Raw genomic sequence first — 16,348 nt, forward strand, 5'->3', positions numbered from 1 at the left:
TTCTGGAAGGTCTCAATGGAGGCAAGTATTTGCTATACTTTTTTGGGGGAAATGGAAAAGGTATAAGTGAAGAGGTTATGGTTATAGGCCAAGCTTACCTGACTCAGGATCTCAGAAGTAGAACAGCACCTGGACATCCCAATGCCAGGTGTGACCTTGTTAGTCAACAGGTTGTATGTAACATAGAGGGAACTCTTCGGCTTCAGTGCCTCGTGGTTCATAACCTCTGTGACCAAATTGTGAGGCAACCATGAGCTTGGGGACTGGGAGATAAAGGGGCAGTGATTTACGAAGGAGAATGTCTTGAAACAATGAGAATCAGAAAAAAGAAAAAAAGGGCACCATAGCGGATGAGAACTTCAGCTCGCATAGGACATATTTTACCTCTTTTCTACGGTAGCCATTTTTATGACAGGATATGTACAGGAATATTTGGGGCAATGATATGCCGTAGTCGTCCTAACTTTTAAATGTTGTTTATGGATTGTTTCTATCAAACATATGACCTCTGTTGTTGTAGGCACAAAGACCAGAGACCATGTGCCTCTGGGCATAACTTTAAAGTTTATTAGAAATGTTAGCTGCAATTCCCTTTCGTATGTCTCATGAACAGTGCCAGAGAAATCTTTAATAAATGCACACTGAAAACATAAGATTATGGCTTCCTTTTGGCAAAGTGGGCATTCTAATTCTAAAAGACAGCCATACTCAAAGATCTTGATATATAGATTTTCATCTCACCTTTGCCTGCCAGTGGCCACAGGTATCAAGTTGTAGGGTCTCTAGGTAGCTAATACTTGACATGGTATCCTCTAAATAAGATTATTAGAGTCTTTGAAGAAGGACTAAAAATCTTTGGTACCCACATCACTAACAATAGTTGAGTCACAAAGTAAATGGGGCCACAGACGACAACATCTGGGTCCTTTTTAGGAAGGTCATTTAATACCCCCATTGATCTCACTATCACCTCAGAGGCAGAATCTTGTGAAATTTAGGATGATGTTATCAGCCTGAACTAAGTCTCAAAATTGCCCATCAGTTGCCCATGCCCAGACCCTTGAACCTTAATCAAAGCCCTGTGGGAGACAGGGAAGAAGACCAAGTGGCGGGCATCCAGCTCTCCTCACTAGGCAGACTTTGGCTGAGTCTCCAGAAAAATCCTTCGGGGTTGAGAATTCTCGAAAGGGGACCTAAAAGTTTCCTTTTAAAATCACGTCGCTCTGGTTCTTCTCTCCCTCGCAGCTTCGAATGTCCTGGCTCGTCCGTGGAGTCCTGCGGGGCAACATCTCCTTGGTGCTCGTGGAGAACAAGACCGGAAAGGAACAAAGCAGGATGGTCTGGCACGTAGCCACCAGTGAAGGCTTGAGCCTGTGGCAGTGGACAGTGCTGCCCCTCCTCGATGTGGCCGACAGGTGGGCCTCTACCCATCCCCATAGCTCCCTTTCCCTCTATCAGCCAGAATGCAGAAGGGGGCCATGTCTTCTCTCTCCCCAACCCCTCTTCCCAAGACACACATCCAGACGTGCACATACACGTGTACATGCACAAATGTGTGCACACACATGTGCATACACACACCTGCTACAGGCTTACAGAGAGCACCAAGTTTCCCCGAGGGGTGTTGGTGCTGATGAGCATTCGCCTCCCCCATCTCGGGCCTGGCCTGACTGGCTGTCTCCAATATCTGTAAGAAGAAGTAAAATCGAACAACTCATACCATTCCCAAATAATAATCAGGCTTTGTATGTGTATATCATTTTTTCTTACTTAACAGATTCTTCCCTAATTTCCCATTTTACTATTTATTCCTTATTAACAACAACAAACTTGTGACACAGGTAAGACAGGCCTTATCACATTCCCCACTCTTGCCCTTTTACAAGGGAAGAAACTGAGAACCTAAGAGGTGAGGTACCAGCAAGTTGGCGTTAGACTGAGAACTGGCACTCCTGTCGGTCCAAGCCCAGGGCTCTGTGGCGTCAGGCCCCTGAGGCTGGCAGATGAGGTGGATAACACATTCTTCAGTAAACAGAGGAGTGTGTCTACCAGAGTCCCTGCTTCCTATTTAGAGTCTATCACTAATGACCTTTGTGACCTTGAACTTCTCTGGGCCTGTTTTCTCATCTTTAAATTGAGAGTATTAGACTAGAAGATTATTAACTCCATGTGACTCTGAAGTGGAGCAGTAACCATTGAGTTCAGCTGCCACTTGTCTCCCCAGGATGGCACCAGTCTGCCACCTGCAGTCGGCCTGGAGCAAGCAGTGCTTGAGTAAAGATGACCCAGCACAGCAGCTCACGTGACATTCTACTGTGTGATATTGAACCCTCAATGGTGGGCGCTGATCTGCTCCAGACCAAAAAGGGACGGGGAATTGTATCTATAAAGGAGACCGATAAATGGAGCTAGAAAAGGAAGAGCTACCTTTAATAGACTAAACATCAAACCTACAATCCAGAGCAGCCTCTGTATTAGACTTTGAATTGTCATTTTGGTGGATCCACCTTCAAAAAATGAAGGCAAAGGGCTTAAGGCAAGGCGAGGGGTGATTTCAGCTGGTACACAACTGTGTAACTCTAAAAGTAGGTCTCAGATTCTTCACCCAAACTTCACAGAGTCTGCTGTTTCTATGAGCTCATAACTTGAGCTGTGCTGTCAGTGTCCTCACTCCGAGCACCAGCTTCCCACTCCTTCGATGTCTGTGGGTTAAAGATCAAAGCCTTTGGACATCCCAAGGCTCCGTGTCTCCAAGACAAATGGGTTTAATTAAAGTGAAAGAAGGAGCAGTGTGGGCACTCCCCACCTTCAACTAGTCTTTTGTCCTCCGGGATTGTGGGGGCTGTGTGCAGGGGATGGAGATCAGGAGGGTGATGCCAGAGCCTTCCCTCCTGGGAGATGGTAAATTAATTCAGATGAATCAAAGGAATTTTTTTCTGCTCAATCCAGCAAGCTCTCTCTTTTTCATGGCCACTCCAGGGGATTTACCACAAGTAAGATGTCGACTCTATTCACTTCCATCCAATAGAATTTTGTTTGAAGGAGACTTTATTCTCAGCCTCTGTCCTCCCTGTTTAAGACTGTTTACCAGACTGACATTTCCAATATTGATAATGAGACCAAACTCTTCAGTGGAGATCCAGACAAAGGCCAGCTTGGTTTGATGATGCCCTGTGACCTAATAAGTGGGGAATTACAGAACACACAGGTTCCCGCATTCTCAGGGAGATTGCACACCGGAGCTAGAGATGACACAGGAGGCATCAAGACCCAGAAGTAAGTGGAACTGTGGAAGGATGCGGCACAACAGTTTTCACTTGCTAAAATCCAACTAGACTGTAGACGTGACTGGCCCATAGAATGAAAAAAGCACTGTGGATGAAAGAGCATAGGCTTTAGAATCAGAAAGTCCTGGGTTTCAAAACTGGCTCAGGCACTTACTAATTGTGTGACCTTAGCCAGCTACTGAAACTCGCTGAGCCTCAGCATCCACATCTGCAAAATGAGTATGATAACAGTAGAACTTTATAAGATTATTACGAGACTAAATATAATGACTATCAAAAGTATCTATATATAGTAGATATCAATGAATTTTATTTTTCATGTTTTCCATCCTTATCCCTCAGTTTTGTAGCCTCAAATAATTTATTGAATAAATAACAAAATCACAACCACTGATCTTCCAAGTCAAGCCACGTCCTATAAAAGAGCAATAATAACATTTGCCTCTTAGGGTCTTGGGGAAGGAAAGTGGTTGGGGAGCTAACTGCTTGGCCCACAGTAAATGCTTAGTAATAACTACTACTACTACTACTACTACTACTACTACTACTACTACTACTACATTACTACTACTACTACTGAGGATGATGATGATGATGATGTCTCCCCTACCTAATGCCCCAGGCTGGGATGGCCAATTTAGCATTAATAACCAGTCATCTAACCCTACCATAGAGTGAGGGTTTTTTGCTGTCATCAGTGCTCTGTAGACTCCTTATAAGGGTAAGTCTCTGATAGAGGAGGAGCAAGAGGTATACTCTTCCTTATTTCTTCCAGGAAGAATGAGTATACCTGCTTGGACTGCCAGAAAATGAAAATGAGAGGAGGAAGAAGGTAGAGGAAGGACATAAATAAGGGAATGAGAAAAAGAAAATGGTAAAAGACAAAAAAAGACCAACTCGCTTCCTCCCTGCCCTGAGATAGGTGTTAGCACCTTACACTCCCTGTTGACATTCCATGAAGCTTCCTTAGGCAGGTCCTGGTTCAGCTCTTCAGCACCCAGTGCCTGGACAGCTCCCCACCCAGGACCTGGAAGAGGCAGGAACTTTATTTCCTATGCTGTCTCAAATCACCTCTGCTCCTGGGTGCCCCAGCAGCCACACATTACACAGGTTTTTAAAGCAACTTTGAACGGGCTTACAGGTTAGCTCTAAAGAGCTGCCAGGCTCTAGACACTGGTCATAGCCCCTGGGCATGACATGAAAGTAGCCTAAGCCATTATCCTCTTGCCTGGATAGGGCAGTGACCTCCCAACTTGTTTCCTCGCCTCCATTTTGTTGTCCCCACCCAACCAAGGTACACAAGGCATCTGGAAAAAACTTTCTAAAATGTAAATCTAATCATTTTCCCATTTTAAAAATCCTTCAATGGCTTCCCATGGCTTTTAGGGCACCTTTTGAACTGCTTTAATAAAACCTTGACTTAGGCCCACATGTGATCTGTCCAAATCTAACTTCACCAGCCCCTTCGTATACCATTCTCCCGCTATTATTCTGTCTGGTAACCTCACTGAACTTCTTTCGACTCAGTTGTATCATGCTAACTTCTTACATCCAGGCTTTTGCACATGCTGTTCTCTTCACCCACAAAGTTCTTCTTGTGCCTTTCATTTCCCTAGCTACCACTCTTCCTTCACGTTTTAAAGGAGCCCTCTTAGACCCCTAAACGATGTAGTAATCCTACAATATATTCTCATGGCTCTCGAAACAACCCTGTAATAACCTGTCACTCTCTACTATCTGTTTTATCCAATATCTGAATATACACCAGCAAGGGAGAGATCAGGTGTCTCTCATATATCACTGTTTCCTGAACATCTATTACCATTCTTAACATATAGTATGCCTAATAAATATGTTAACAGAATAACATATTGAGGGAAATTGCAAATATTTTCAAATTCTAGCTTAATTGAGAATTTTACTTCTTGGAATCCATCTAACATTCCTCCTCTGTTCATCCTGTGTCTAAGAAAACAGATGAAATCACATTGTAATAAATACTATTGAAAAGTGTTCTGTTATCAAAGCAATACCTGCGTCCCATCAGACAAATCCCCAAACAGCATTTGTTACTCTTGTGACAAAGAATTCTCTTTAGAGACTTGCTTGGTACCTGTATTTTCTTTGTCTCTTGTCACTGTCCTGTCGGAATCTCTTTACACAGAAGACTTTGGCCTTAATTATGTGTCCTTGTCTCTGTGAGTAAGCAAATCTAGAGCTGAGTACTTGAAAATCAAGAGCCAAGATTGCTCCTACCACACAATAATCCTTCTACAAAGGCTCAGAGAATATGCCATAGATATATAAAAGCTGATGACAGGGAGACATTGATCCATGGAGCAATATTTCTTCTGTCTATTTACAAACAGGCAAAGTGATAGAAATAATGCTATCATCTGTCATCGTTATGAAATAATGTTAACCATACAATCATTCTTAAAAGGGTGACAAGAAAAATCTCTAAGAGCAGTGCCCAAGAAGTTTTGAGCAGTGGCAACTTCCCTAGAATACAGATATGTGCAAGGTCATTTTGAAGGACAGCATCAATTCAAATATTGGTTTGATATGTACTTAAATGTTATCTCATTGCTTTACATCCACCTCATACAACTAGTTTTCTTCATTTATTCCCTACTTCATCCACTCCCTCCTCCCCATTCAATTGCCACTCTTTCTACTGGAATTAATTTTTCCTTTTCTCAAAATAGAAGAAAGGCAAGTTTCTCTCCTCTTGTTCTAAATGTCAATCTCTTGCAGGGACATACCTCAAATTTTCCTCTTTATAATTGTGTATCTTACTAAATGAAACACAGTGTTCTCACGCCATCCTAAACTTTGACATGCTTACAGAGCAGAAGCAGATGCTAAGTTCAACTCATTACAAGATAGATTTGGAAACACCATGGATCAAATCATGTTCCACAAATCACTACAATCGTACCACCAAATAGAAAGTGCATAACTTATCACACGTGTGCAGGCTCTATTCCCCAGCATTATCATTATAAAGGCTTTTAGCTCTACGCTATATACAGAGTCTAACAAGAAAAAAAATGTTCCCTCTGGAGATATTTAGATTTCCTGTTCCCTTTGCCCTAAACGACAAGTGTTATGTTTCACAAATGCGTCTTTCAAATGGAATCGGTGAGACAGAGTTATGTCTTTTTGTATGTAGATCAGAAACTCCACGGAGCCAAGATTTTTCTCTTATTCTACTCTTGTTTCTCATCCAAAGAAGCTCCATTTTATCTGGGTGCTATTAATAAAATATTCTTTCTTTGTGTATCAGTTTTCTGTGATGAGAAAGGCATTAGAGAGGCATTTTCATTACAGTTTCTAACCTGAGTAAAGAAATAGTAAATTCCAGTAAGTGGAAATCCAGATATTTCCAATGAACCTTAGTTTGAAGGTTTAGACACACCCCTGAAAAAGTTGTGTTTAATTCGAATTTTTGTAAATTGAAGTACAGCTCTCATAAAGCCCGGGGAAGAGTTATAAATGGTGATGATTAGGGCTGGTGTTTGTTGAGTGCTTTCTGCATGCCTTGTCTCTGTAACAGATACTCAACATGCATTATCTCCTTTCATCCTTAAAATGGCCCCTTTGGGGTAAATACTATCATTAATCCCCTTTTTATAAGAGGAATATGAGGTCTAAAGGGGTGAAATCATTTTCCTTTCACCCTTAGACTAAGTCTGCTTACTATGGACATGCCTGAGGAAAAGGAGACACAGTGCTCGGCATGTAGTAGGAAACTTGATAAATGGTAGCCATTGTTGTTAACAAAATATTTGGGGTTCGGATTATTTTAGGCCACTCCTCATTCATTTTGAGTTAGCTTTTTCCTTTGCTTCATCCACCCCCTGAAATCCGTTATCTTAACTCCCCACCAGCAGCTGCTGCTGAAGACCCAGCCCATCCCTGCTTGCCTACTCTCACGCTTCCGGCCAGCTACACAGGAAGAGTCTCCATTTTTCCTAACAGGGCACAATGGCATCCTTCCCATGAGCCTTTTCAGGTCATCACTCTAGTACGCTTTTGACTATCTTCACTCCAAAATTAGAGCCCAGGTTCTGATAAGCATCTTTTATTTGCAAATTACCCTTTAGCAGAGAATAAAGTTTACTTCCATAAAGACTGAGACAGAAAATCCAGGCCATACAGTGGCTACACTGTCCTGAGGAGAAGCCTCCAGAGGGTCCCCTTCTCCACAAGTTTCCCTTTGTTACTGCTTTGCCTCCACCCATCCTTCCCCAGGGAGGAGGGGTGTCCATGGGAAGAGTGGATGGCACACCCTGCAAACCTCTCCGAGCCGGTGCCTGCTGCCCTTCTGCTGGAAAGGTTGCTCAGTCACAACAGCTCCCGAACCTCCCCGACTCTGCCCCCATGTTGTCCCCACCCACAGTAGCACGTACCTCCCTTCCCTGGTGCTTTACTCTTTTACGACATGATGTGCCCACTCTTTCCCACACCTCTGGATAGTTAGGGCAGATGTCATCCCCATTTTCAGGTGAGAATACCGAAGCAAGAGGGGTTAAATCAAGGACCTACAGATAATTAAATATAGAAGCTACTCCTTAGAGCTCCTGCTTCCATCTCCTTCCACTACCCCGTGAAGATGCTCAAGTGTGAAATGGTACTAACCTACAAAATCATCCAGGTATTATGCGTTTATTTATCCAACTAGCACTTACTGCCTTACTCAGTGCCAGCCCTGTAAGAATGTCATCTATTAGAGGACTGTTGCATCACAGAGCAGTAGGGCAGGAAGGAGGGAGGCACAGAGAATGAGAACAGCATGAGGCCCAGCAAAGCCACAGCTGATGGGACCCCTCACTTCCAAACAGTCACCTCTCTGGTAGCCAGTTTGGGCTTCTCCTTCTGCCAGATACGCCCATGCCAACAAAAGCAGAGAGCAATGACTGTCGTCCTGGGTGAGCCTGCATGTGTTCATTCATTCACTATCGACAGATGCACATCAGGGACTCACTCAGGAGCAGTCCCACAGGCTCCAAAGTCAGAGATGGAGTCAGGGGCGAGGAGAAGATACCAGATTCTACTTTTCCAGGAGAGTCCAACTGCCCTGAGTCTATATGCACAGGCAAAACCCAGCCCTTCCAGGATCTTCCTCACAGTGGGTGAAGAAAACAAAAGGTGTTCTCCACTCCTAACCAACTGTGGCAGTGCAGGTGTCCCTTCTTGAAGAAGCAGGAGCTGAGGACTTCAACATGCTTGATGTCATTAGGCTGAATCAGTTCTTTGAACTAGGGGAAAATGGTATGCTCCAGGGCAATTTTAGACCAAGCAAGGTCTAAACTCAGGTTCAAAGCCTTCATAAGCAACTTGGCTTTGGCTTGCCTTACCTTTCCAGAGGGAGGCAGGAACTAGCATCCCAAAGCACTAGACCACATTCCTTAAATCCATCTGCCTCACTCAGGCCTGTCTCTAGTCTTGGAGTGGTGTAGAGTGTGATGTGGGGGAAGGCTATAACTGTGAGGGAAGGGTACTTCAGAGTCCTGCAGCCAGCCAAGGGCTAAGTTTACCCATCACCTCACCCTGGCAGTGGGTTAGTCCTCGACCCAACCATGCCAGGTGCATTAAACATACCTGAGTAACTAGGCTTTTGCCACGTGCTATGTTTGTCGGGGTAACACTACCCAAAGCCACATTAAACCAGAGTCCTCCCTGCTGTACAAATAGAAATGTATTTTTTCCCTCATGTGAAATCCAAAACAAATATGCTAGTTGGTGGGTGGCCTTCCATCTGGTCATTCAGGGACCCAGGCTACTTCTCCATGTGGCTCCATCCTTTTCTCCAGTTTTGGAATCCTTGGAATTCAGACAACCACTGGGGAATGAGCATGAGGTGATCTCACGTAGGAAGATTTTTGAGTCATCACCTCAGCTCAGTTTCTATTGACTAGAGATCAATCGCATGGCTATTCCTAAGAGATGCTGGGAAATGTAGTCTAGCTATTTGCCCAGAAAAAAGGGAAATCAGTTTGTTGGGAAAAAATGTGTTGTATCATGGAATAAGCCATGTAATGCAGCTTCCATCTTTGGGCATCTATCAGAGCATCGCTTGAGAATATCGATTCCTTATTTAGCTACTCTAAGCATTGATCAGTGTTGAGTTCGAGGCCCCGTACACAGAGATTCTGATTCGGTAGATCACGTATTAGATCCATGAATATATATATTTTTAAAGTTCCCTAGGTGATTTTGATGTTCCATCCCATTTGTAAGTCATTAGCATAAAATGTCACATTCAGATGTTCTGTGGGCAAGACAGGGAAGCAAGTGACTGGAGAAATGTCATTGGCTGTCACATTGTCAGCAAACATGTTAAGCCCCCAACAAGTACAGAGGATGGAAAAGGGTTTATGAGCCAGCCTCTTTCCAGGTCACAGGGCCTGCCCACTGTGGGGAGACACAAAGCATATGCATTGGTAGGCACACAGTAACACGTGAAACAGGGTCCACAGAGCATGGCCAGTGTTCAAATGGTGCACCACGTGTTAGGGTAGCGGTCACAGAGAAAATTGTATTATTATAAAATGGACCTCGAGGAAAATTTAGGTCTTAGGGAAATGTAAAAGGGCAGGACATTTCAAAGAAGGCCATCAGAATGAGCAGAGGCTGAGACAGAAATGTCTTATGTGGGTTCGAGAATAGCCAACTAGGTTGTGTCAGAGAATCCTAAGCAATCTCCTGGAGAGAGGGTGGATGTGGCTGTTAGGCCAAGTATTTTGGACTCTGGACTATGGGGAATAGAGAGCGATTGAGCGCAGAGATGGGCTAGAAGATAGGAAACCAGAGCATGGAGACTGTTGGAGGTTCTTGTGAGGGACCAAAGGTGAAATGATTTGAGCCTCGAAATAGGGCTTGAAAAAGGGAAAGAGAAGACATCCCTTCCTCTGCTGCCTTCCAGATGGCACCATGGCCAGGACAGCCTTGGGTTGGCCCTTTGAGAAGAGGGAGAGATGTGGCTGGTGGCTCAGCAATGCAGCGTGCAACCAGGCGTTGATACATACAAATCAAACACTCATAACTCTGGAAGGATCTGGCCCTGTTTCTTTCTTAGAAAAATCCCAGATCATTAGAGCAAAAAGTAGATTAGCAATTCTGAGCTTTAAATCCTATTTCTAACACAGATTTACTGTGACGTTTCAGACAAGTTGTTGCTTTTGATTGCTAAGTTTTCACAATTAAGAGTGCAAAGCAATCAGATAGATCCAGCCTGTGAGCTTAGGTTCAGAAGTAGTTGCTCAAAATGGCAATAAGTGATCCCCTTTAGAATAACAGGATGTTCAAATCTGCTCAAGATTTTCTTGGTAATATCCACAGCTCAGTTTACAAATCAACAGATGCAGAGTTTTTCATAACTCTTAGTATCTCTGAAAATGTGGCCCCTTCTCTCCCCAGGCATGAAGTTTAGCATTTAAGGGATAACTGGGTTGCTGATATTTGAAGCAAAGCAGAATCCAGTTCCTCTGGATGCTATTCTCCAAGAACTTCATTGATGTTCACAGCTTCCACACTCACCCCTATGTAGATGACTCAGTCTTTATTTCCACCTGGGTCCTAACCTGAGCATCCATCTGCCTAGGTGGCATCCCACCAACATCTTAAACATGGCCCCCACCGCACCTGCTTCTGACTGGCTCTTCCATCCATAGCTCTACCATTCTCCTAGGCATTCAGTTCTTCAAAGTCTTTCTTCACTTCTCTCTCACTAGCAAGATCCAGTGTCCTCCCAGGTTGTGTAGAGTCTAGTTCTATGGGGGCAAAACCAAAAGGGACTTTAGAAATAAATCCCCTGGTCAATGAATTATAAATCTGTCCACATTCCTCAAGGTCAAGGTCCATGTGTTATGCATCTCTATACTCCCCGCTGCAGACAAATGAATCAGTGCCCGACTCATAGTAGGTGCTCAAGTAGTTTTTGCTCAGAGACAGAGGGGAAGGTATGTAACTTACAGTACTACCCGAAGAAACATTTCTAATAAAAATGTAATATATAAAATAGGAATCATGAACTGAAATCTCCCATGGTAAAGAAAGACTTTTACTGTGAAAATACCCACATTACAGATTTTTAAAAATCAAGACGATGCCTAACAAGTTTCAGTGACTTGCTCAAGGTCCCACCAAGTACATAGTCCAGTCTTCACTTTACCATTTGGAATTCAGTCTCCACCAAGCAGAGAAGGCTGCTAATTCACCCTCACAAAGATATTTTTGTCAAGGGAGAAGGGAACAAGCAACCACCCTTTTCCTGGGTCTTCTCACCGTGGCAAGTGCCACCATCTCAGCCCTCAAGCCACAGGCCAGCACAGCAGCAGGGGGTAGAGGATGAGGCCAGTATTGGAAGTGTCTATGTCCGAGAAAGCTGGAGCAGACATCCAATCTCTCTGAGAAGAATGGATGCAGGCGCTTTCTACCTCCAGGGGGCTTGTCGCACTTCACCAATAGCATGGAGTACGTAAGAGAGTAAATGAGATTTAAGAATTCGGAGAGTTCTGAAAAGGATGGCAAAAGAAGTGACCTGGGAAGTGAGAGACCTGAGTTCCCAACTCGCCTCTTCTCATGTCTCCCTGTGTGGCCTGGCAAGTCAAATGATGCTCCCCAAAGGTCTCTGCCCTTCCTTCTTCAGCTCTCTCCTTATACTGGCTTTCCAGAGATAGCTAGCCTCAGTCACTCCGACAGGGAGAGCCGGCCAAGGAAAGGGGGCTCTTGTGTGTGTGTCTCGCTCTCTCTCTCTCTCCCCCTCTGCCCCTTCTCTCTCTCTTTCCCCCTCTTTCTCTCCCTCTCTCTCTTTCTCCTTCTCCTCCTCTCTTCCCCCAAGTACATGACTTCTCCTCCCTCAGGACACTTGACACTTTCAAGACTATGGGGCAGGTATTTTGGGGCACAGGCACATCCCCTGCCGGTCCGGGATTCCAGGAAGCGAAATCCACCTTTCACCTTTCCCCCCTCAAAGGCTGGGGAGAGCTTAACGTACGTGACCCAGAATGAGAGAATTCAAGAGCAAAGCGGGAACTTGCTAGAGAAGGGGTGCTCCCTGCCCTGCAGTGTTGTGGATCGCCCTTGTGATATTGCCAGGGCAATGTGGGAACTAAATTCTTTAGTCTCAGTCCCCAAAAGTGAGCTCAGACGGCCAGTGCCTAGAAGCCTAGGACTGAGAACTTTAAAGCGTCTGAATGATTCTTCACATTTGCTCCCCCTGACCAAAAATTTATTTTCTCCCCTATTCCACCCCTAAAGGCTCCCCCACAAGCCAGATTCCTTGTAAAAAGTCTCGATGGCCCTTGGCCACCTGGAGTCACTCTGTATTGACTTCTCACTGCTCTTGGTGTCTTTAAACCCAGAAGGGAGACCAAGTCAGGAGATGGAAAGTTACTTCTGAGAGTGAGGGAGAGAGCGCCCCCAACTGCCAGGTCTGGCCGCAAATGTCCAGCCCGTCCCCACTTTGCTGTGCAGGAGCCGAAGACTCCGGGTGCACATGTCCAGCCCAGGCCGTGTTGACCCCAGCCAGGGCTGTCCCCAAGACCCCAAAGTTGGCCATCTGCCCCGCCTCTTCAACCGGGGTGACTGGAGTCAGTTACACAGATAACAGGATGGACTTGGCAGGGCTTTTTCATCACATACATTATTCTAATAGAAATGCATACTGCGACCTGAGCTTTGTGACAGTCCATTTTAGAAGACTTTTGCCAAGTAAATTCACTCTGCAGTGAAAAATTGGAGAAAGTGTTTTTCCTCAGCAGAATCTGCCGCTTCTAACCCAAGCAGCCAGAGCCCAGACAAGCCCCAGCTGCGAACAGGAATGCAGAGCGCTCCCTCCTTCCGAGCCACTAAATGGTGACGGAACAATCCGAGACCTGGCGCCCATCCGTCAGAATCCAGCCATCCTGCCTTGCCCTCTCTCCAAATCATTCCTGTTCCCTCAGTCCACATTGAGACACACACCTTTTTGTCAGCTACTTAAAATCATTAAGTAAACTTAATTAGGTTTGTTAATCCCTAAGGCTGGCAGGGTGGCATTATATTCACTGTCCATTAACAGTCTGTTGCTTGAACGAGATGGAGCGTTTTCCGAGCTGTGCATGAGCAGCATCTGCACTTTCTATGGGGAGATCTTTCTGGGGAGTCTGGGAGACACTCAATTCCAAGGCCACCCCCTGTGAACCTGGCCCACTGCCCAAGTGGCCACCTCCCAGAATCCCCTGGGGCCAGCTTTCAACAGGCCTCTCTATAAAGCTGAGTAAGATGGAGTCAGGGGGTACATGTTCCTTAGGCAAAGCCAGGCTCCAACCACCATCTCCAGCCAAGTCTGTTTCAGCAACAAGCTCTAAACTCCACTGACAGGGAAAAAAAAAGACAAAAAGCAGCAACTCTTGTAATTAATATTGTCTTCTTTGGAGGAAACTGAAAGAGCTGAGGTTTGAACTACTGAGGGGCACGGAGTAAAATCTCCACTGCTAAGGACCAGAAAGAGCGGAGTTCATTGCCATGTCTTAAACAGCACAGATCAGTGAGGGAGCAGGAGGAGCCGCGAAGAGCTTCTTTTCTTCTCCTTGGCCAGGCCGCCCACAGAGAGGGAGGGCAGGGTTCTTCTAGCCATGGAGGCTCCGCTCCTTTCCCCATGCGGAGTTAAGGACGTGGGGTAGGGGCAGCAGACTAACCTGGATGTTCGTTAGAACCACCTGGCCCCTGCAGTCTTGAGAGTAGTGTGGGACGGGCCTTGCTTTCCTTCAAACCCAGAGCAGTCCACCCAGTACATGCTAGAACTTCCTCTTAGTCCCAGAGCAGTCTGCCCAGCACGTGCTGGAACTCGAGACCTGAGGCCCAGGTTGACTCTGGAGGGTGACTTGGTATCTGCACTTTAGAGGACTCGACAGAAAAGAGCAGTTGGACCAAAAAGACTGAGCGCCTTCAGGAAGACTCACCCATCCCCAGCAGGGAGAGGGTGAGCAGAGCCAGGAGCAACCTCTTCTTCACCTAAGGTTCAGGTAGGGACACGCAACCAGGTACCGTCCAAAGTAGAGAAGCCTGAATCTGGGTGACCCCACCGGCCACCTCTTGGCCAGTGCCTCCACAGAAAATGAACTAGATTGGTTCTGCCGTTCCCTCCCCACCGCAAAACCTACCATCCCCAGACGCCACTTCCAGACTGCCTCTGTGTCACCCCTGCCCTTCCCACACCCTCTGTCCCAACTGTCCCTTCCCTGTGGCCTCTGGAGTCTGGAGCATTTGGGGAGGGTTGGCAGTGTGGCCTCCTGGGTAGACAGAGGCGACGTCGCATGTTTACATCTGACTCGACACGGGATTGAGTCGTCCCTGATTGTTGCGAGTGTTCCTGCCTCCGACTGTGTGCGGTTCCCACTGTCAGTCACACTCCACAGAGCAGCCGCCTCTGCCCTTGCCTTCCAGAGCGCTTTAGAAACTCTTCTGTTAAGAAGCCATGGCAGCCCCAGCTTGCATCGTGTCACCCATGCTAAGAGTCCCAGTGGCTGGTTAAGAACTTTGCAGCTCTAATTGCTCTCTAATAAAGACGGACAGAGAGGGGATGTTCATTTTCTCTGGAAGGGCCCATTTAGGGGAAAACAGGGATTTGTTCCCCTGCCCCCAGGCTCGATGAGCACACGTATGTAATTTACTGGCTCAGGCCCCCCAGGCCCACAGGGACGGCACACCCATGCTGCAGCTCAGCAGGGAAACCGTGCCTGGCATGGCCCCTTGGCCTATGGATGATAGCTTAGGAGATGACCCAGAGTGGAGAACTGGAAAGGGGGCTGCAGGCCATTTGCCACCGCTGTGCGGGAGCATCAAGCAGCTTTGCCTTCCTGACGCGTCCACCCACTGGGACATGATTCTTCCTGTTCACCATCTCCAAGTAGCTCTGAGTGCCTGTTCTCTTGTGGCCGAGGGGCAGCATCTCCCTAACCCTGAAGCTGCTGTAAGGAGAACGATACAGCAGTATTAGGGCCCTGGTTTGCCACCGGAGAAGCCCAGGCCTGGCCGTGTCTGGGGTTCCACAGGCTCAAGCCAAGAGCTCATCTGTGGACTGTGTTCCCCACGGAGATCTCGGGAAACTGGAGCTGTGACCTTGCCAAGACTAGGAGAAACCCAGTGAGCGGAGGCGTGTGAGATACAGGTGCTGCTCACCAGTTTTACCGCCTTCCACAGCCCTCACACTCAAGCCAGGGGCGCCCCGTCCTGCCCTGACGCATCCCTCACTCCAGTTCCTCTTCCGGAGATGCCGTCTCCTCACTGCTCCCCCTGCCCCCCACATTGATATCTGTGAGTCCTTTCTTTTCTTCAACACCAGCGTTAATGCCGCCTCCCCCATGAAGTGCTCCCCATCTCCCCAGCCTGGACTTTCTCCTTCCTCTGAGCTCTCATCTCTCGCGTGGCATTTCTCTCCTTCTGCCTTATTCTACACTGATGAATACGTCCTTCGTCTCTCCACTGGACAGTAAGCGACTTGAATACAGTGTTTCTGTCTGATTTCTCTTAGGATTCCCCACAGAACTTAAATACGGCCCAACACAAGATAGGTGTGTGTGAAATGAAAACCTGTTTGATAGGTGATTATCAAGGTCAGAATGAAAGATGCCTCTCAGGGGTGTATGCCCAAGTGCCAAGAGTGGGCTAGACAGGGCAGGTGGTTTCTGGTGCTGCCCATCCCTCGTGCACACTCATCCCGCATGCCCAGCGGTCCCAGAATGGGATTTGGGGGTTTCCCACTGGACACTTTTCTATCCCTGCCCAACCAACCACCAGCCGCCCTTGCTGGTCTGTTCTGACTAAGGACGGGGGGCACACAGAGTCCATCATGAGGAATGTGGCCAGAAGGGTACCAGTGGGCTTAGCCACGGGTAGAACAGATTCAGGCATTTTCTCTTTAGAATTGAACCAGATTTGGGCCCTCTAATTGTGACTTGTGAACGAGAAGGATTATTTGTGAATGACCAGATTTCACAAGGTGGCTGAAGGCACAGACGGGTTCACTACGTAGTTCAGTTAAGAATAATCAATCACGAACATACTATTTA

The 16,348-nt window shown here is 46.5% G+C and overlaps 1 protein-coding gene across 1 annotated transcript in view; it reads left to right on the plus strand.

Annotated features, from left to right (window-relative positions):
- ALK (ALK receptor tyrosine kinase) overlaps positions 1–16,348 on the plus strand; it is a 616,833-nt gene that overhangs the window by 532,291 nt on the left and 68,194 nt on the right. The window contains 1 exon segment of the mRNA XM_039887489.1: positions 1,246–1,415. Coding sequence (XP_039743423.1) covers positions 1,246–1,415 — 170 coding nt within the window.

This window comes from Pteropus medius, unplaced genomic scaffold (assembly GCF_902729225.1).
Source record: "Pteropus medius unplaced genomic scaffold, Ma_sr-lr_union100, whole genome shotgun sequence".
Classification (NCBI taxonomy): Eukaryota; Metazoa; Chordata; class Mammalia; order Chiroptera; family Pteropodidae; genus Pteropus; species Pteropus medius.